The 21,583-nt window shown below is 48.5% G+C and overlaps 3 protein-coding genes across 3 annotated transcripts; 2 read left to right on the forward strand and 1 right to left on the reverse strand.

The window, feature by feature from the left end:
- Positions 1–4,919: 4,919 nt before the first annotated feature.
- MAD2L2 (mitotic arrest deficient 2 like 2) lies at positions 4,920–11,858 on the forward strand. Its single transcript, XM_082493351.1, has 9 exons — positions 4,920–4,955; positions 7,534–7,591; positions 7,815–7,933; positions 8,483–8,554; positions 9,449–9,549; positions 9,668–9,762; positions 9,881–9,954; positions 10,971–11,063; positions 11,357–11,858. Exons 2-9 carry the CDS (start codon positions 7,552–7,554, stop codon positions 11,396–11,398), a joined length of 636 nt encoding a protein of 211 aa, XP_082349477.1. The 5' UTR covers positions 4,920–4,955; positions 7,534–7,551; the 3' UTR covers positions 11,399–11,858.
- A 749-nt stretch (positions 11,859–12,607) lies between these two features.
- LOC309679899 (F-box only protein 6-like) lies at positions 12,608–16,391 on the reverse strand. The gene is made up of 5 exons (XM_082493352.1): positions 15,986–16,391; positions 15,232–15,358; positions 14,424–14,519; positions 13,957–14,092; positions 12,608–13,287 (listed from the first exon to the last, which is right to left on the reverse strand). Exons 1-5 carry the CDS (start codon positions 16,242–16,244, stop codon positions 13,141–13,143), a joined length of 765 nt encoding a protein of 254 aa, XP_082349478.1. The 5' UTR covers positions 16,245–16,391; the 3' UTR covers positions 12,608–13,140.
- A 177-nt stretch (positions 16,392–16,568) lies between these two features.
- On the forward strand, positions 16,569–20,979 carry FBXO2 (F-box protein 2; the record flags this gene model as incomplete). The annotated part of the gene is made up of 6 exons (XM_082493353.1): positions 16,569–16,609; positions 18,204–18,479; positions 19,591–19,717; positions 19,815–19,910; positions 20,285–20,420; positions 20,845–20,979. Exons 2-6 carry the CDS (start codon positions 18,230–18,232, stop codon positions 20,977–20,979), a joined length of 744 nt encoding a protein of 247 aa, XP_082349479.1. The 5' UTR covers positions 16,569–16,609; positions 18,204–18,229.
- Positions 20,980–21,583: the final 604 nt, after the last annotated feature.

Genomic DNA, 21,583 nt, shown 5'->3' on the forward strand with positions numbered 1-21,583 from the left:
CAGTGCATAGACAAGTTTTGCTACCTTGGGTTAATGCAACACTGCTGCGCGAGAGGCACAGAAGTCCCAGCCTTCTCTTGACCGCTTGTTTCCATGCCCTGATCTATCTTTAACTTCAGGAGCCTCTTCCTACCTCCTTCATTTTTCTTACCCTACAGAAGCCATAAAATTCATGCTTCCAAAAGGCAGATAGATAACACAACAGTGTCCCTAGTTCTTCTCAGTGCTCAGGTTCCTCAGTGTCTGAGCACCAAAGTAAATGCCACCCTCTCCTCTGTCAGGACCACAGTCCATAAAATAAGTCCGTGCTAGCTCTTGCCTTGTTGATGTAGGTGACAGCAATGTTCTCACACTGCTGATGCACCTTTGCTGCAAAGGGTGAAATTCTGCCCTGAGACATATGCCAGGCAGAAAGAAGTCTGGCCTTGTAAGGAGATGCCTGTCCTAAATTGCTCTAAAACAAATGCACATGTTAAAACAAGTCCAGAATTCATCCTATTCTTAAGGTTCGTATATTAATAAAGGAAATAGCTGAAGTACTTGCCAAGCTAAGCTGCCCCTGTAGTTCTTCACAACACCAGACCTACACCCTCCTTACCTCACCCCCTGCCTTGTGCTTCCTTTATATACCCTCAGGATTAAGAGCCACCTGCCTCTTGATGTAGCAAATCTGCCTACTAACAAGAAAATGTGTAAAGCAAAGATAAGCTACCCAGGGTGCAGGCTCAGGGATGATGAGTGAGTTGCAGTGCTGTCTCTCAGCCACTGTTTCTGATCCATTTTGGGTTAGTAGTGGATGGTCACAACTGTGTAAGGGACATGAAGGGTTTTTTTGCATCTTGGCTAACTTTCTCTGTGGGCAGATTCTTTCTCTGGACTCACTGATACAACTGCTATTACTCTGCTCTCTGCTTGCAGTCCTGCAGTGCAGCCACGGACTGAGTAGGTACACAGAAACTCGGGCATGTTTTCCCCCTGTAAACACAGTTATGTCACTTTGGCTCTGAAATAGGCCCTGAAACTGCCCCTGCTGCATTTGTTTTGTATTTGACAAAGCAGGAACATCAGATTGTCTACGTTCATTCACATATCTGACTTAAAACATGATACCTGGCTTTAACTTTTCACATATATTCTTCATGTCACAGCCAAGAGGAACAAAACTCTTGGACCAAGAAATAGAGACTATCAAGATCCTTTATCACCCCAGACCACAAATGTTGCAGTTTGTATGCGCAAGGGCTGAACCAAGCTAGACCCAAGCACATACTCTGGACCAGATTTCTCTTTGGCTCTGATAAGCTCAGACTTTGGCAGGAGTGTGTAAAGATTTCCTGGACTCCTGACAATCCCAAACTGCAGCAATAGACAAAGTGTATGTGCATCTACATGGGTATGTACGTGCATGTGTGGCAGAGATAATAGACAATAAACCCAGATTTTTGTGCCAGGCTCCCTGTAAATAAGAAGCCATAGGGTGATGGATGGGCTTGGGAAGGCCTGGAGCAGAATGGACAGGGTAAGCTCTATGGTAGCTGACATGCAGAGAGCTGGCTGGAGCCAGGAGGATGGCATTGTGCAGATAAATGAGATTTCACTTCCCTGCTGGGTCTCTTTCCATCTGTTTTTCTGTTTCTGGAGGCAAATGCTGGGAAGCTTCATATACAGTCTGCCAAGAGACGTTACTATTTCAAAGGGATCTCTCCCAGCTTTCTAGGGTCCCCAAAAGCAGACAGGTAACCTTATATGCACCCTTCTCTTTTCCTCCCTAACGCAAAAGTAGTAAGTAATAACACATTTCTTCTCTCCAACGTTTCTTGCACACTTACTTTGTAAAGAATATTTTTTTTTGCTGCTGGCCCAGGCATCCTTGGGATGACAGAGCAGCACAGTCCCCTGCTCACAGATCTCCAGTCCTTTTGGGTCCCTCTTTGGAGCTGCCCTCCTTCTTTCTTAGGTTTCCGGTATCCATCATCACCTTTCATCCCTACCTTGCTTTTCATATTTATCTGACTCCACAGTTTCCTTGTCCCTCATGACTGTGTTTGGTGTGAGACATCTCCACTCTGCAGATATTTAGGCTAGGCTACTTGAATCCCACCCCCTTTGAAACATCTGCTTTTCTTTTGCTTGTCTTGTTTTCTCTCACTTTCTGCCATCACCAAACAGCACTCCACTGTGCTGTGGCCAAAGGGCCAAATTCACTAATACACTATTTGCACTAGTGGCACAAGAGACAGGACATAGAGGTTCTGGCTTGCAGGGAGGGTAAGCAGTAGTTGTAGCTGCCCCTGTGCCTCCACAAAGCACCTCCCTGGGGCACCTCATATCCAGAGACCACTTGAAATGTGACTCACTCAACAAGGGTTGGAACTGGGACTCTGGTTTTGCTGACCCATTGGCTCAGGCAATCCCTTTCCCTCACTGGTCAGCTCTGGCTGACAGACTGCGCTCTGCCTTCCTAACCACTGAGGACACAAGTGGCTTGTTCACACAGCATGACCCAGGAAATACCCTGTCCTGCAGCCCAGACTTGTGAGTAAGCTGGCAGTTTTCTATTTGTCACTAACTCACTGCTAAGCTCCATCACCCTGGCTCTGATGAACACTGGACACCCTGCAAATCCTTCAAGTCACTACGTGTCTCTTGCCTTCAGCCACAGCCATGCCACCCTTTCTCCTATGCCTACGCAGAGCTCCACTGCTCCCAGTGCCAGTGCACGAGCAGGGAGGGTGCAGCACCAACACCACCCTCCAGGGACAGAGCAGCCCAGCAAGTCACTGTATTGAAGGGGAAGAGGGGCACATGATTGAATATGCAGTACCCTCTGCTCTGCTTCCCCCTGGGACTTCACGGAGTGGCTGACACAGCCATCATAGGCAACCTGCTATCAAACAGAGTCTACTCTACCCAATAATGAGATTAAAATAGCAATGAGTCTGAGATTAGCATCCAAGATAGAGTCGCTTGCTGTCAGCACAGCAGAGAAGACTCTCCAGTTTAATGCACAATGCCTAGTGACAAATGAGACACAATCAATAGCAAAGGTCATTGCTCACCCAGCTGGAAAGCACTCGCCAGTGTGACTGGGAAGAATGGGGGCAGATTTGGCCCGATCTTTGCTGGGGGGGGAAAGAGGATGTGTCCCGACTGGCAGAACAGTTAGGCTGTGCTTTCAACATTTTTCCTTGAATGTCATTCTCACTTTGAACCAAAATGTATAGGATTAATGCCTCCTTCTGCAAGGGAAAGGAGATGGGAATACAAACCCATTTCCATTAAACCCTCTGGTTGACGGAAGACTTCAGGTGTGAATTGGATAAATGTCACTTAAATCCTACATGATGAATTACTAGCTGTAATAAGCCATTAACAGATGCCAAATTGATTTAATTCAGAAACGAGATCTCACTTTTGTCAACAGAGGAAGAGCAGAGAATAACCCGTGGGTACTCAGAGGCTCGGTGTACAGCAGCGCGTGGCTCTGCAAACACAATGACTCGGTGGGAAAAGCTTCCTTCACCCCTTGGCCACTTTCCACAGCCGCTCTTGCTCAGAGCCAGGACGTACCCCTGGGGTGCGCGAGAGGCTCAGCAGCTACCTGAGAGAGGACCGATGCCTCTGTCCGAGGCGACTCGGCTTCCAGGGAAGGGGAGAACCATCCCGGGAGGGAGCTTGCAGTAGCCCCCGAAATAGCAGGGACTTGCAGTAGGGTGGTGGGGCACAAGCCCCGGAGCCCACCCTTGCAAGGTGCACGGCGCTGCACGGCGCGCTTAGGGCGAGCTGGCTGGCGGAGCAGGGCGGGAGACCCTGGAGCCTGCTCCCCGGCACGGGTGACAATAGGGCGGGCTTAAGGCACCGCGCACCGGCACCGGCGCTGTCCAGGCTCGGTGCTCGGCTCCCGCCCCCGAGCGATGTCGCCGCCACCCGAGGCACCGTGCACCGGGGGCGTCCTGGCGGCGGCAGCGCTGGGGGTCCCCGTCACCCCCGGCCTTTGTTTCCGCCGGGGCTCACGGAAAGTGGGAAAGTGTCCCCCCTCCCACCCCTCCCTGCGAAAGCAAAGGGAAAAGAGCTCGGTGGAGCATGCACCCCCGCCCCCCCCCCTCGCTCATCCCGCAAGGTGAGCGCGGTGCGGGTAGCGCTGCCTACCTGTCCGCGGCTCCTCGGTGTGGGCTGAGCCCGGCAGGCAGGGCAGGGCAGCGGCTGTGCATGCAGCGGGAGGGGAGGCAGGTCTGCCGGGGGGGCAGGGGGGTGTTCAAACCCGAGAGGAGGAGGAGGAGAAGAAGGAGGAGGAGACAGGGGGAAGGCAGTGGGGGAATGCGGAGAGGAACCGGGGACGCCGGGAATCCCGGGGGACTGGGGTGCATGGTGCGGGGGAGGTGGGGCTGGGAGGGGCGGGGGGTGCCCGGGGCGAAGGAGGAGGAAGGGTTGCGGGCGCGCAGGATGTGCGCTCCCGCCGGGCTGGCGGCAGGAGCGGTTCCTGCCCCGGACCCTGCCCGGGGCAGACAAAGGACGGAGACAAAGGCGGGGCGGCCCGGCCCGGCCCGGTTCGGGTCAGATGGGATGGGGCGGGGTAGGGTAGCGGCCGGGCCCCCGCTCACCTGCACGGCGGGCCGGGACGGGCACGGCGCCCCCGCCTTACGGTAACGGGGTGGGAAACCAGGCCGGGGGACCAGCGTCCCCCGCTGCCTGCACCGAGCGGCCAGCCCTGCTGCAACGGAGAGAGCTGCGGCCGCGGCGCGGGGGACGCCGGCGCGGAGTGGGGGCATTGGGGCGGCGGGCAGCGGCGAGCGGCGGGGACCAGCAGGGACCGGCCCCCGAGCGCGCTCCTCCTGCCCGCCAGGGGGCGCTGGGGCCGCCCGCCGCCCTGACGTCACACGGCCGCGCCGCCGCCCGCCCTCCACCCCTCTCCCCCGTGCTGGGCGCGCGCGCGGCGGTGACGGTCGGCGGGTGCGGTACGGAGCGGGCGGGGGGTACCGGGGGTGCCCTGGGCGGGCAGCGGGGGAACGGGGGGCTGTGCTGGGGGCGGGGAGGCAGCCCCCTTCGGGAGGGGAGCGGCGCGGCATTGGACGCCTCAGAGGTGCAGGCAGGAATGTCGGACGGGGGGTGGCTGCCGGGTGATGAGCGGTGGGACCGGGGCACCCCGCGGCGCCCGTCCTTCTCCCTAGAGCTGTGGTCTGCCCTGCCGTCTGCCCGGTCTTTAGGGAAACCAGCGTGGTTCTCCTTCCCCCGGGGCCGCGGAGCGGGCAGGGCGGGCCGGGGCCTGTGGTGGCGGCGGTGGGCTGGCGCGGGAGCCCCGGGCAGGGACAGGGGCCCTCTGGGGGTGACGGGTTACCGGTGACACGGCGTCCCTGCCTCCTCCGCTTCCTTCTGACGTTGCTGCAGTAAGGGATCGCTAGTTTCCCAAAAGCACCCCGAAGGGAGCGCAGGCTTATCTCTTCCCCGGTGCCTGCTCCTCCCCGCTGTCCCTCGCCACCCCCGGGGCCGTCTCTCGGGCTGGGAAGGGGGGGAGGCGACTTTTTTTCCTGCAAACTGACCTCGTACATATAGGACAGCAAATTCAAATGAATGGATGAAAGGCTGTTAACTGCAGTATTGCTCTGATCAGTTGCTCCAAAGCCTGAGGGAGTATCAAATGTGTGATGGCGTTTAAGGGTGGGTCTCTGTTGTCTCACTGGGGCCTGAATTTAAGAAAGGGGGATGTTTAGGTGAGGATGTGAACCTAAACCTCCAAACCCACAGATTCTTTGTGCTACTCTGATGCAGATCTTTTGGACAAATTTGAGAGTCACTGCAGCTGAGATGCAAGAGAGATGCTTAAGCATCTTAATTCTATTTATTGTAGCAGATCACTAATATTCTAGAGAGTCTTTGTATACAATGGTAAGATACTGGTTTAAAAAGGGAGAGGAGAGTAGCTCCCTATTTTGTGAAGGTTGAAGTAATAATCTTTGTAGATCTGAAAAACATGGTTTGTTGCAGCTGAAGCAGCTTGAAAATCAGTTGCTAAACAGCTGATTGGAATGTCTGTGGCTTATCAGAGGTCTGTGTGAGACACCTGTGTGACTGTTGGGGCCACAGTGATCCTGGAGGCATTTAAAGACATACACGGTTTATGAACAGTGGTGCTGCTATTAGTGGTTAGAGTTTGCATGCATAGAGTATGGATAAAATAATGAAACAAAATCCGTAGCAAAAAATTATGTACACTGTAGCTTAAAACATGGACAGGACATACTTCGCTGTATAAGGAAAGCTGTTGGAAAGTTGAGCCCCAGCGTCTGCTGTTTGATTGTTGGCACATGGTATTCAATTTGGCTATCTAATGTGCTGCCTCTGTAATTGTCACAAATTTCAGGCTCCCCAGGGGAGTGGTTATGGCACCAAGCCTGTCAGAATTAAAGGATTGTCTGGACGATGCTGTTAGTCATATGGTTTAGTTTTAGGTAGTCCTGCGAGGAGCGGGGGGTTGGACCCTGTGATCATGGAATCATAGAATGGTTTAGATTGGAAGGGCCCTTAAAGATCATCCACTTCCAACCCCCTGCCCTGGGCAGGGACACCTTCTACTACTCCACATTGCTCAAAGCCCCATCCAGCCTGGTGTTGAACACTTCCAGGGATGGGGCCTCCACAAGTTCCCTGGGCAATTTGTTGTCCATCTCTCCTCTTCCAGTTTGAAGCCGTTACCCCTTGTCCCATCAGTACATGCCCTTGTAAAAAGTCCCTCTCCTTGTGGTCCCTGATCCTTATGGGTCACTTCCAACTTGAGATATTCTGTGTGACAAATTCCATGTTAACTTAATTACACAGCTGTGCAGGGTTTGGTTTCCTTGGGGCTAGAGAGAGATGCTCTGAAGCTTTGGTAGTGGACAGTAGATGAGTGAGTGCCTGTGTTGTATCGCGTCAATGGAAGAGGCAGATCCTAGCCTGAATGAGCAGTTTCATGGTGGTGTTGTGAGAGTAAACCCATAAAAGTGACAAGTTCTTGTGTTATAATAGGATATAGGGATTAGCAAAGGGGTGTGTTCTGGTATGTTATGAGAACATTTGTGTGGCTTTAAAAAAAAAAAAAGTGTTGCTTGTGCTACTAAGAAGTGATTGTCTAAATTTTCCTATTTCTTGAGAATTGTGAGTTCTCCAGTCTTGGCAAAATGCATCAAAAAGGGAGGGAGACAGTGAAGAACTGTGAACTGGACAGATTTTTCACTTTTTTTTTTTTATAAAACCCAATTCAAAAAGCAGGAATTAAATTATGAGTAATCTGTCCATCTGGGGTGTGAGCCAGAACACAGCAACGATACTATCCTCAGTTTTTTCACTACTGGTGATTTCTGATGACATGTTGGTTATAGAGGGTGTTGTGTTCAAACCTTTCACAGTGGGCCCTGCGGATTTGTCATTTATATAAATAAGTGCAGAGGACAGTTTTTTGGGGTCTGAGCTCAGTGGCACTAGGAAAGTGGATGGCTCCATGAGCTGACTATATTAGTAATATAGGAGCCAGATGGTAAACATTCTTTTTGTGATTAGTTCCAGGTTCTGGGAAAGATGACCACTCTCACACGGCAGGACCTTAACTTTGGGCAAGGTAATGTGTTGTGGTATGCTTGCAAGGCTTCTTGTTGGCACATGAGCTTGTGGGATTGCTGTTGGAGGGTTGCTGTGTCCCTTAACTTCCTGCAGCTAAGAGGAAGCAGGTGAAATTTGTTGAGGGGAAAAAATACCTTAAAAAAATATTCCTATAAGTATATGGTATTGCTCTGGGTGCTTCCACCCTCCCCACTTCACCATCTTTTACTTTTGTTTTTCAGTTGTTGCAGATGTTCTTTCAGAGTTTCTGGAAGTGGCTGTTCACCTTATCTTGTATGTCAGAGAAGTTTACCCTATTGGGATCTTTCAGAAGAGGAAAAAATACAATGTACCTGTCCAGGTAGGAGATTTTCTTGGAAGCTGACAGCCACGTGGAGAAGCAAAATAGCGGGGAACAGTCAACACTCACCAGAACAAACTAAATCACTTCCAGAGTTTGTTTTAATGTGCAAACTCGTTTTTGAAGAGAACTTAGTTCCTGTCAAAAGGGAAAACAGCCTTGTAGCTGAGGATACAGCAGTACTCATGGAACAAGCAGATCATGGACAACAGTAGTAGAAGGCTTCCCCAGCTATGTGCAGTAAGGTAACATGAAAGCATGCTTCCTAGGAAGTAGAGATGGTGGGAATATACTATTCCCAATATGCTATTGTGGGTATATATTCCCAATATACTATAACTGTGTGGGTACAGTGATCTGCCTCAGCTAATTAGCCCTTCTGTGAAAGAATTACTGGTCTGCAGTGGCAGCTTAGTGGTGAAAAATTCTATTTGAAGCATGACTCAAGTGCCTTGTAACACATCGGTGCTTCTATTTAAATCCTCCCATTTAGCATTGTCCTGGTTCACAGCGGAACACAGCTCTGACTATTCACTGTGTTTGTTACAGATGTCCTGTCACCCGGAACTGAATCAGTACATCCAAGACACCCTGCACTGTGTAAAGCCACTGCTCGAGAAGGTAAGATTGTACTGGGGACCTGGCCGAAAGCGCTGCAGGTGGTTTTGACAGAAAGTAAGAGAACATAAATACTGTCTTCATTGCAAAATTTATTTACAAGTTTCCCATGTACAATATACTAGCTCATAAAGTTACTAACAAAAAGAAAAATAACGTCCATAACCTTTCCTTGCAGTTAAGGCCTAGCCTTGCTGCTGATCATTGGCATTTAGTTGCATCTGATACATGCGCATGAGGATATACAGCTATATATTTTCAGTTACATCATCCTACATGTTAACTTAAAATTCTGCATTTGAATATATTGAAGTAGTTATCTGGCAGAATAGTATGAATGCTTTGCTGTAAGCTCGCAAGCAAAGGTAGGTTTGAACTCTAGGTTTTGTGAGAGAAAGGTGCGGCTATCTGAAACTTTTCAGGATGTAGGATGGTGGCAGATTTTGCATTCTCTACTCTTTACAGACAACCTTAATGCACATTTAGAGAATGGAAGTAGGTCAGTTTTACATTGTGGTAGTACAAAGCTGCTATATTTGGCCAATGGTCTAAGCATATCTTAAGTTCCTCATCACTGTCCATTCCTGAGTGATGCAATGAGAAAGCTGTACGTTTCCTCCTTTGTTCTGAAATAGACATATACTATTTAGCTTAGTGCTAAGGCCTAGGGAGATGAAGTGCACTATCAGTTTAAGATCTAGCTAGAAATGACTTTGCAAAAGCCTTTTTTTCTGATTGGTAATAATAATCTGACAGTACTCAAGCTTTGGGTAACTGCTAGTGCTGTGAGCCACAACAAATAAGCATACTCCCACTTTATCAGACGTGGGTGAAGCACACTGGGGGAAGAAGACAGCTTGTTTTAAGGAAGGGATTTTTCTATCTTTGTTCTTGCAGAATGACGTGGAGAAAGTTGTAGTTGTAATCCTGGATAAAGAGCACCACCCTGTGGAGAGATTTGTCTTTGAGATCACCCAGCCACCTCTTCTTTCCATTAGGTACAGTTTCCATTGCTGCTTGCCCATGACATCCATCATCTGCCTCTGCAGAGGCATTCTGGAAGCAGTTCCAGGCCCCAGTACTTTGTGCCAGTAACAATTGCTGTCTTCTCAACAGTTCAGAGTCCCTCCTGTCCCACGTGGAACAGTTACTGCGTGCCTTCATCCTGAAGATCAGTGTGTGTGATGCTGTGCTTGACAACAATCCCCCAGGTAAACACGTCCCCACAGCCTAATGGCACAGCACTGCTTGACTTGAGACAACAATAGGCAGTGTCCCATCCTCTCTGTTAGTTGTCCCCTGATCTGGAGCCTGCTATGTCTCTTGCAGGTTGCACCTTCACAGTTCTGGTTCACACACGGGAGGCTGCCACACGGAATATGGAGAAGATCCAGGTGATAAAGGTGAGTGATATCTTTGGTTACCTGACTGCGAGAGACTGGAAATTACAGAGTTTTGGCATCTCTAAGGTTAAGGCTGCTGGCTATTTTGAACATGTACATTAGCTTCCAATGATGCACTTCACAGCTTTGCTTTGAATGTGTTAAAATGGTTTATGCTGGTGACATGACTAAGCACATTCACCACACACCAGCCACAATTGCAGACAACAGCTGCTTCAATGCCCAAATTGAAGATTGTAACAATACATACTGCATAATGCCTGCTCGGGCACTTAAAAGTACTCTGACATATTGAAGAGGTACTTGAATGTAAGTAACAAAAAAATAAAAACACCACCTCATTTTGCATTCACTGTGTGTGGATGGCTGATTATAAATAACAAGGAAGACTAAGATTCCAGCAACTAGTGGGTTTTAAGTGCACAAATACATTTTATGTTGCAGGAAAATGTGTGCAGATCACTTTTTAAAGCAAGACTTCCAAAACAATTCTTGCCTAGGTACAGGGGAACTTTTTGACCCAAGCCAAGTTATTTTGGGTGTCTTAAGGCACAATAAAGCAAGATAATGAACTATAAAGTTGTTTCAAAGTGGAAGTCTGCTCAGTACTGCTTACTAACAGGAACGGGTAGTACAGTGGGCCAACCTTTAAACTTGCAAGGCAGGACAGAAATCCATGCCCTGAGTATTTTGGAGTTGCAGTTAAATGCTGGTGTAATTAACAAAACGTGCTAGTTCAGGAGAGCTAAGAGCCTATCTTTTAAAGAAATGAGAAGTCACCTTTGGACTAAGTGGGTTAACGTTACAGTTTGATGCTATAACTGAAGAGAATTATGCCGAGTCTCAGGGCCGAGTGTGCAAGTGTTAAGTTTTGCTGTTATGAAAGGTTCGAGTTACCCCTTTCTTCCCTCAGCCAGTAGAGCTCTCATTCACTTAATGCTGACCTAGCACTGAGAGCTCACCTTACAGTGTGTGCCAGCCCCTCTGCAAATAAAGCACTGTGTTCCTGCCCCTAGGATTTCCCATGGATCCTCGCCGATGAACAAGATGTGCACATGCATGACCCCCGGCTTATTCCCCTGAAAACTATGACATCTGATATCTTAAAGGTGAGCAGAGCATTCTGGCCCCAGAGGTGGCTGAAACTCTATGTAGTTCTAAGCTGATGCCAGCTCCGCAGTGTTCTGCAGGGTAACAATTTTAATACTGCTGAGCAGTAGCTTAGTCTTGCAGATGCCTCTGCCAGTAATCAAAACAGGGCAAGACTCCTTATAATAAAGTAGGAAATCTGGTTATGGGGGAAAGTACAAACTCTTCTTATTTAGCCTGTTGCAGACTTCTTTTTTTCTCCATTCACCTACCTGCATATCAAATGGAATTGATGCCTGTTTCTCTCCTCCAGATGCAGCTATATGTAGAAGAGCGAGCCCACAAAGGCACATGATTTCAAATCTTCCTTACCTTCAAGCCTCATCTGATCTTCCAGTGGAATAAGATCTCTCACAAACCATACTTTGATAACCATCTCTCCAGCTGGCCTTCTGGGTGAATGTAAAGCAGCTGCTGCCTCTTTATTTCAAGTGCTCTTACCACTGTATATAGAACTGACTTGGAATGTGGAGCCAGAGCCTGTTCCCTTGTATGCTCATGTGCAAGAGTGAGTATAGGTTTTGTTACAGCAAATCCCTGGGGGCAGGATATAGGCAACTACAGTGTGCAGTCAGTGCTTTGTACAAGTCTAGTTCTCACCGTAACAGGGCGTCTCCATTGCACATTGGTAGTGATATGCAGCGATCTGTTACGTGCTCCACTACAGCAATGGACTCATACTAAGGGTGAGTGAGGCCTTATGTGGTGTCTGTCCACTGTGACTGTCCCAAGTAGTTTTCAATAAATATTAAGTTTTACCCCAGTTGAACTAGGCTGAGTTCTGTCCAAACCAGCCTTCCCCCTTAAGTGAGGAAGTATTTTTATTTTGTATGGAGCTTTGTATTTTCTGTGGAGCTTCCACCACCTTTCTACACCTATTATGGAACACGTGTGGTCTGTCAATTCCTGTGAGAGACTATACAACCTTGGTCTCTCTCCTTTCCCTGGGAGAGAGTGGTATTACCCAGTAGTGGTATTAGCAAGGTGGAATTTATCTGTCCAGCAAAGACACTTGCCAAATATCCTAATCCTAACAGGACAGACAAGGGAAACCCTGTTCATTCTACACCTGTCAAAGGAGATGGAAAGCAGCCTTAGTATTGGCTCTGTGCATACAGGGGTAGAAGACGGGGTTCATAACAAACTGCCTGAGCAACAGCTCAGCTCAAATACGAAGCCAGCCAGTGTAGTATCTCCTGGCTTCCTCCAAGTAAAAGGTGCAAGAATACTATGGATCCAGGTTGTGCACTGCTTTAACATTTTATATAGGGTTAGACTGTTCAGTACAAACCAAGTACTCGTAGTACAAAGGTAGTATGGAAAAAGCCAGCACAATCAAAAGGCACTTATGTTGTAAGGTCCACCTTAAGGGATTCCTTATCTCCTCTTTCTGTAGCTGTTTATTCAAACAATGATGGGCAGTATTTGGACAGGGAAGGTATGTACTATTTTGATTATATATGCTTACAGAAGCGGTAAGGAATTAAGTCTCAGTGACACAGCATTTATGAAAAAGCATTGACAGTTTCCTTATGCTATGGAACTGATGTGACAGACATTTTTATACATAATTAAACTGAAATAGGAAAATACCATACAAAACAAGTCTCTCTGTGGCAGAGCCCTTGAGGACAGCATTGATAATCTGAAATGAAACATTTTAGCCTTATCTTTCATAAGTTCCATAAACAAGAAAGGGTTTCTATTTAAGACTTAAGTATTTGGCTATAGCACAAGGTCATATCAACTAGAAAAGACAGATGTCGTATTTAATTGTCCTAGTCTTCCTCCTGTGGAAGGGCACTAGCAATTGCAGTAACATCCATGGTACAAGAGAATGAAAGAGGAAGACAAGTCCTTCCAAAGGACTGGGCCTGCAGAAGTTCTGCTGTGAACAAGGAGAACGAGCTGCTTGTATTTGAGATCAACTGTGCAAGACAAATCCAGGAGAGTCACCCAGAGAGTACAGACAAATAAGTGCACCTGAGACCACCTGGTTACAGTCCTGAGGTAAAAGCAAATGTTTATGTTGTGCCTTCATAACAGTGTCAGGGGCCCAATGGTGATGCTGCTGTTTGTCACCCGGATCCCATACCATCCTGCCCAGAACTGGGTGTCTTGGCCTCCATGTTGAAACCAGATGTAACGAACTCCAGGTGGGTAATTCTGGAAGGTGTGAGAAATCTGGAGAGAAAGAATAAAATTCCTCTTAATTTGCCTAAATAAACCAGCACCGACCTAGAAGCTCAGACAACTACAGTATGTGAGTCTTGGTCTCAGGAAAAACTAATTCTAAGATACCTTTCATTGAAAGTGCATCATACCCCTTTTTGAGGGATGGGTAAAAAGCCTCTCCAAGTCAAACCTAACATTAAGCTTGAATCCTCAGTACATTTATCACATAAGCAACAATGTAATGGGGAATCTACATCCAATCAAACCAGTTAAACACGTTTAGCAATTCAAGAAAAGTAATGTCTGCAATACTTTGTGACATCCATGCAGTAGTTTTAAAACAAAGCTTTTTCATCCAATAAAAACAAGAACTGCATTCTTGTAACTTAGTTATTTAGACAAAAACTTGAGTGAAAGACACAAACAATTAAAGAGACTGAGCTAAAATAACACAGAAGCCCTGGGGATACCCTTTAGAGAATCTGGGCGCCTACAAACTGAACCTCGCTCTTTCATGGCACTACTGCTTCAGCATTGTCAGCAGCAAGGACTGACTTACCTTTTGTATTGAGCAGAGAAAGAAGGTCCACTTGGGACTTTGGGCCAGGTAAGACTTGCAAGATTCAAGTGTCACAATACTGATTTAAAACTGCTGCCGCCCCCAGGGCTGCTGCTTACCTCTCTCCACATGGCATCACTCCACTGCTCTATAACCACTGGCTCTGGGTGGAACTCCTCAAGGACAATGTAGTCTTCGGAAAGCAGCCTCACTTTGAGCTCATAGCGACACCCGCAGTCAAATCTGGCAGCATACCTAGAGAGGAGTAATCAAGGAGCAGGGTTGTACATACAGCGTTCACTTTTCTTCAGTGGTCAGAAGCAGTATCCAAGGGGATCCCCTTCTGCAGAGAAATTGGAATCTCATCCCTATAGCTATGAAGTTCTAAAATTTCCAGCTACCCTGCTCTTCACACGATTGCCACCTCTTTATAGCCCATTGAATAAATTCAGACTTATCTTACGCTTTACTCAGGAGCTACAACTCCCAAGGATAAAGAACTAATGTTATAGCATGAGAAGCTTCAGAGGCCTATCTTAACTCTAGGCCAATGCCAGAAATTCTCGTTTTCAGTACATACACTTACCAATCCTTGACTACAATTTCAGGCCGTTTCTCATCCATCAGCTGATTCCAGTATCCTTCTTTCTGCAGGGAAATGAGTTGAGACTTGAGGCACGGCCTGCAACAGCAATAGAAATATTCACAAAATGCATCTCTTCCCCTCTCGACGTCCACGCTTTGCCCGACAGCTTTACTCTTACCAAAAGCCCACCCAGAACTCAAAGGCCCTCAAGGCTGACAGCTCAGGCATGTCTCCTTCTGTAGCCAGAGCTAGACAAGGAAGTGAATTGATTTGCTACACAGAACAGTTGCCTATGAGCTGGATTACGAGGTGTTGCTGGATTAAGAGGGGTCCCTTCACTTGTATAGCATGTGTTGGTTTCAGGAAACTACTGCTTAATGGATGTAAAAGCTGCTAATCCTCTGGTGACAGCTTTTATAACAAGCTGTTAGCATGACAAACACACCTACCATCCTTAGAGGTTACAGAACTTTGACCTGTCAGGTTAGCGCATCTGATTAGCTTGCTTAACCTTTGCCCACCACCTTGGCTAGAAGAGATGCAGAGATCCCATGTGGATTATCATGACTATAAAACAAAAACATCAGAAAATTCCTGGTGGGGACAGAGAAAGGTAGCACACGCTGCGATTAATTATCTCAGCAGTACACCTGTGTCTTTAAACTAACTAGTATAAAAGTTTAAGCTCCTTCCTTTTCCCCGCACATAGTTCAGTGACCTGCCTCAAGCCTTCTAACCACAGTGCCTTTGCAGATAGACAGGAGAAAGCAAGTCTTCCAGCTCCACATTACTGGAATCCAGCTCTTACCCATATGAAGTGACAAAGTATTTGTGTACTCTGGGGTCTGGCATCATGTTTCCATGAGCTCCAGGCAGATCCTCAATCTTCCATCTATCTCCATCATTACTATCAAGTTTCCAGTGCTGAAAGTTCTCTAAAAACATAGATATCAAAGATGAGTGTTAGGACCTACCTTCAGTTTCCAGCCATACCTCTGCTTTTGTTCCAGACTCAGCTACAAAAGAATGCTAGGCACCCACTTTGATGAGTTTTCAGATACACTGTATTCTTCCTACAGCCGGAAGTGAATCCTGTCTTTATGTTGCCATTACTTTTAATGTGGCTGTCAGCAGCTAGGACAATAGGTAGCAACTTTCTGACCACATCAGAACCTCATAATCAGTAATAAAGTAGAATTACTGTAATCATATTAATCATGTTTCCGACAACAAAAGCCCACCAGCTGCCCGAATGTTTAATCCCAATACACAATGGTTTCATTGCTGTGTTGTACGTGCTATGCAAATTAACCATCATGGTCTGCAGTGCTTGGCCTTAGTCATTCCAGAGATTTTTCTGGTTGTAACCACAGATACGTAGTCACCAGCCCTTTATCTACCCACGGTACTTTTACTGCAGCTGTTTACTCGTGGGTCTGACCCAGCAGAGGTCCGCTGGCAGTTGGACAGTCCCAGAGCTGCAGCAGCACTTGAGTAATGCAGGACACTGACTCACTCTGTCAGGAAACTCTTAGCTCTCTACTATAAATAATTAAACAAACCTTCAGCACAGGGGTTTTTGATTAAGTTTCTCTTTAAGTTGCAGAGCATATAGAAGATCTTCCAGTCAGAGACACTTCTGTCCAAATTCTGGGTATAGAACCCCTCGCGCTGGCACTTGCGCTTCCACAGGGTGGTCAGGTCCACCACATATCGCCACTGCCTGCAGACCGGCCTGCAGGCGCGGACCAGGTCCCGGGCTGGCAGCAGCGACAGCAGCTCCACCAGGACATCTTCGGGGAGGTCCAGAATGGTTGTCATGACCGACAGCTTCACCGCCGGGCTGCGGGGGGTTCGCGGCGGGAAATCCTCGGGCGTCCAGGACACGGAGCTTGGGGGAGGACAAGCAGAGTTTTCACTAATTACTCCCGGAACCCCACGACAGACCGCCCACCCGCCCCCGGCTGCTGGGCCAGGGCTCCGCGCCGCCCCCCCGGCGGCCCCCGCCCGGCCCGGCCCGGCCCCACCTGCGCCCTCCGGACACGGATGTTGAGACGGCGGCGCGGCGCGGCCCTTCCGCAGCGGGGCGGGGCGAGGGGCGGGACCACACCGACCCCGCCCTTCATGAGGACAGCCGGGCCCCGGCGCGCTGCAGAGCCACGGCCGCCCGCCCCGCAGCGCCGCAGGTAGGAGCTCTCGGCGGCTCCCCCCCGGGGATCCCCCGCGGCGGAGGGTGCGGGGACGGGCGCGGGGGGCACCGCGCTGGGATCCTGCCGGGTCTCGGCACGGGGAGGGGGAAAAGAGGGGGTAAGGGCGGGGGCGGAGAGGGAACAGGAGTGCGGCGGGGGATGGACGCTACCGGGGGGAGGTCTGCCGGTGGAGGGCAGGTTTTGGGATACGGGAGTCGGAGTGGAAAAGGAAAGTCAGGCAGGGACCTTCACCCCTGGCCCGAGTGCGGGGGGGGGTCCTGGCTACGCGAGGAGAGTGGCAATGGGCCATCACCGGGCAGCGAGCGGGAGAGGCAAGTGAAATTCCTGCAGGGGGTGAAGCCAGCATGATATCTTTTTTTTTTTTTCTAAAAAAAAAAAAAAAAAAAAAAAAAAAATCCCGTTTCACCCCTTCAGGACTGTAGTTGAGCGTTAGAAGGTGGGGGAGAGGAAAATCCCCAATGCTACCACCCATGAAAACCAGAGACATTTAAATGTCAGTTTCCTCCTGCTGTCCTGCAGTGCAGATAAAGGACACGTGGTAGCTCTGCATCTGGAACACCTGGATTTAGGATGCTGTTATAGTAGTAACTCCCTATTTCTTCCCTCCCTTGCCAGATTTGGCACTGCCACATTTCATCAAATAGCACATCAGGATATTTCACCTGCTCTGTTCCCAGTGCTCTCCCAGGCTTCTGAGCATCTACGCAGTTCACTGCAGCCTCAGCAGCTTCCCAGCACCAGGGCTCAGCTGAGATAGAAGCAGTGTCACAGTGTACCCTGCACTGATGACACAGGGCTCTGAATCTGCACTTTCATCTCTTCCACACTCCTGCGGCACCTGACCCTAGAACTCAGGGCAGCGGAGAACTGTTGCGAGTCAGACTGCAGAATTAGCACATGAAGTTAAAGGACACACTTCTGAGTTAATTGCTGAGGTTATATGGCCATAGAAAAAGGAATATTAGAGAATATCAGCTGAGTTATTTTCAGTTATGCTCAGACTTATGCTTTATACAGGCTCATGACTAAGGAGATTAAGCGCCAGCCCCTTGAGGAAAAGCCTTCCAGATACAGAACAAACCACAGCAAGTGTGGTTGGCAAGATGCTCGCTATTGATATGTAGGTACTGCTCTGCAGCATTTGTTACCAGTGATGTTCATACAGGCAGAACAAACACCCAGGTGCCCCCCTCTGCAGAGGCAGTCATTACTAAGAAGCTGATTTTTGCAGCAGCAAGGATTTCTGGAAGGACAGGTTCCAGTCTGGGGAACTGACAAACTGTCCACAATTGAAGCTGTGAACTCCTTGCATTTTGTGGATGGATTTACCTAAGGGCTTCACTTAGAACATAAAATATATTAATCTGCTCACGTGCTTCAGGGCATTAACTTAATAGAGGTCAGGAGGCCTTGAGGTTAGGAAACAATCTATTCCCCCACAATCATGCTTTTGGATAACATGCTTATTTTCCCTTTTTTCTAATGCATCTGTGTTTGACATTACTGAGGGTGGGGGACCCCATGTCTGAAGGGCCACTGTGTCACCACTCCTTTTCCCCTTCTTGCTCAGAAAGCTCCATCCAGCCTGGCCCAAGGATGGAGTCCCTCCCCGAAGCGGTCCTGATCAGAATCCTGGCTTCCATACCTGCGGTGGATTTAGTGCTGGTGTGCCGCCTGGTCTGCTGCCAGTGGAAGAACCTGGTCGATGGAGCTGCGCTTTGGATCCTGAAGTGTCAGCAGGAAGGCCTCACTGGTGCAGAGTCACAGGAGAATGCAGAGAACTGGCAAAACTTCTACTTCCTGAGTAAGAAAAGGAAGAATCTAATCAAGAACCCATGTGGGGAAGGTGAGAAACAAGCATAACAAGCTGCATAGAGATGACCAGTCACTGGGAATTGGGCATCTGCAGTCTATGAAAAGAGATTAGTTGCCATCAGGTTGCAGCATTTTGTTCTTGCCCAAGAGTCAAATCACTTAATGCATGCAGTCAAATCACTTAATGGGCATGAAGCCCTTTGATAAATCAGCCTTCGCAAAGGGCTTTACTTGACATCAACTTTATATAAGCTCCTGCAGGGATCTGAATCACATTTGAGACACAAAAATGTCCTTTGCAGAACGCCTGCCCAGTGCAGTAATGGTAGCGGCATCTGGCTTTCCAGATTGCTTCTTGCCAAACTGTGACAGGAAAGATCAAGCCCTTCCCCACTCAGGAGCCAGTCTACCCTCGGCTCACCAGGCACTTCAGGCTTCCTTCCTTGAAGCAGCTCAGGCAAATCTTGTTTGTACCCTCCTTACCACAGCCCAAGTTACAGAGCTGCGCACATACCCCATTTGCGTTAATTCTGATAGACTATGAACTTTGCTTGCCAGATCTACAAGATGCTTTGCAATAAGCAGCAGTAACCAAGCCCATAACCCAAGCAGCAACAAGTACATTTCACACATCATAGACCAAAGCAATATCAACACAGCTTCTCTGTTTTGTTTACAGATTATTTTTCTGCAAGCTTTTCCAACAGGCACGTTCCCTCTGGCGAAGACCAGAAAAGCCCAATGTTTAAGGCCATACTGCTTCTAGAAATACCACTTAGCAATTTAGAAATAAAGCAATCGGCATCTCTCCCCAGATTATTCCTATATTATGGCACTGAAAGTGCAGACATACAGTTCAGAATACCTAAATAATTTCACTGGAGTACTTTCTTAAATAAACCCACATGTACAGAGCCATTTTGGTGGGGAACATTAAAGTTTGTTAACATTAAGCTCAACCAGACTAAATGTTTTTGCCTGACTTCTATTTAACAAACATATCCATAGTGTACATACAAAATTAGTGCTGCATCTAACAGCATACCTTTCACCAACCAGAGAAAGGTTCCAGTGGGAAAGGTCAGCTTCCCCAGGCCCACAGAGACTGAGACTCATACGAATCTCTTTTCTGCCATTTGCAGAAGACTTGCAGCACTGGGGAGAGGTAGAAAATGGAGGTGATGGCTGGAAAATTGAAGAGCTCCCTGGGGACTTTGGAAAAGAATTCCCTAGTGAAGAAGTCCATAAATACTTTGTTACATCTTATGAGTAAGGCTGCTTTCTTCTCTTATTCAGGGAAGGGGACATTTTTGGTTCCCCCAGTCCCAGGAGAAACTGTGATACCAGTGAACACCTTGTGTTTCAGGTGGTGTCGAAAGGCTCAGGTCATTGACCTTAGGGCTGAGGGCTACTGGGAAGAGCTGATGGATACAACCCAGCCTAAAGTTGTGATAAAAGACTGGTAAGTAGCAAGGATGCCTCAAGAAGGCAGGCAGAGAGTCGAGAGAAGGAAGGGCAAGTAAGGCACATACCTGTGCCGGGCCTTAAAATCTCAGCTGTCACATCCCCTAGATGTGGGACAGGGCTGGGTCTTGGCTAACAGAGCCACCAGCAGCTCCCACGAGCTTCAAACTGTTGGTGTGTATGGCCTCTAAAGACCAGGTTCCTGCTGTGTATGAGGGGAGGTGGTAGATTGGGGCACGAACTGTTACAGGCTCCACCTCAAACCAAGGCCCCAGTAGCCTGATAAAATTGCTAGAGCCTGCGTTCAGCAAGATGCTCTGGCTCTTTGCTGCATTGACACAGGTAAGGGTACCAGCTTGGATCTCTGTGCAGGTATGCAGGACGCAGTGATGCCAGCTGCCTCTATGAGCTCTGTGTGAAGCTGCTCTCGGAGAACGAGGATGTTTTGGCTGAGTACAAAAGTGAGACTATTGCCATCCCACAGGACAATGACGCCAACTGGACTGAGGTGAGTTACAGCGGTGGGCTCAGCAGGTGACACCCAACCTGCATGAATTGGGACTATTTTCAAGCAGAGAGAAACAGGAGATTTCTCCTGGAGGAGGAGAAGGCTCTGTCATGTGTTCTGTGCATCCATGACCCTGTGATTGAACAAAGGGATTATAGTACAAGGCTACTTTACATAAATCTTGGAAACTTGCTGAGCCACCACTGCGGGTGTAAGATGAAGGAGATGCCCAATAGGAGAGGTTCGATGGCCTCTGAACAGCAATAGGATCAAAGCTCCTTCCAGTAACTCCCACTGTAAATATCCTCATTGTTACCCAACCTGGTAGGTATGACTCAGGCAGTCATTCCTCTGTGCACTAAGGAAGGGTGGGTTCATGGTGGTTTGATGCTTACCAATAATCATTTTGTCTCTTGTCCCAAAGATCTCCCACACCTTTTCCAACTATGGGCCTGGGGTCCGCTTTGTCCGCTTTGAACATGGTGGCCAGGACACACTATTCTGGAAGGGATGGTATGGTGTACGTGTTACCAACAGCAGCGTGACAGTGGAGCCATAGCCGTGCTGAACTGATGCCTGCATGCTGGAGCTGACTTCCCTCAGGGCATCCCATGGCCTTTGGATGGTTTCTCCATGGTGCTGCTTCCGGGCTGTAGAGCATACAACCTTTCTGCATATGAATGCACGTGCAAGATGCCAGGGGCCACCATCCATCTTTCCTCAAGTGGACTATGCAAAGAATGTGAATAGATTTATGAATGCACCACGTGAGGTTCAGGCTCACCGCTTGAGCTGATGTTCTTTAACAGACATGAGATCACCTACAAATCCTGCAGGCCTTACTTCTAAGCCACTAACCCCTAGCACCCAGCCCAAGCTAGACACCACTCCTGCCTGCTTCCCAGGCCTGGGCACCCCTTAACTTCAAGTGGTAGTTTGGGCATATTTTCTGGAAGTTAAAGAGTGGGGAAAAAAGGAAGCAAGAAAAGCATAGACCTTGTGTCTGAGAACATACCAGGGAAACCCAGAGCCCTCTTGCATCTGTCACCAACTGCTTCCATGACCTGCAGTGAGAACCTTAGCTTCTCCCATTTATAAACAATAGATGCCATTGCTTGCCTCGCAGGAGCTCTAGCTTGGCTGCCAAGTGCTATTAGTTTAAT

Source organism: Vanellus vanellus (assembly GCF_965231255.1).
Source record: "Vanellus vanellus genome assembly, chromosome: 20".
Classification (NCBI taxonomy): Eukaryota; Metazoa; Chordata; class Aves; order Charadriiformes; family Charadriidae; genus Vanellus; species Vanellus vanellus.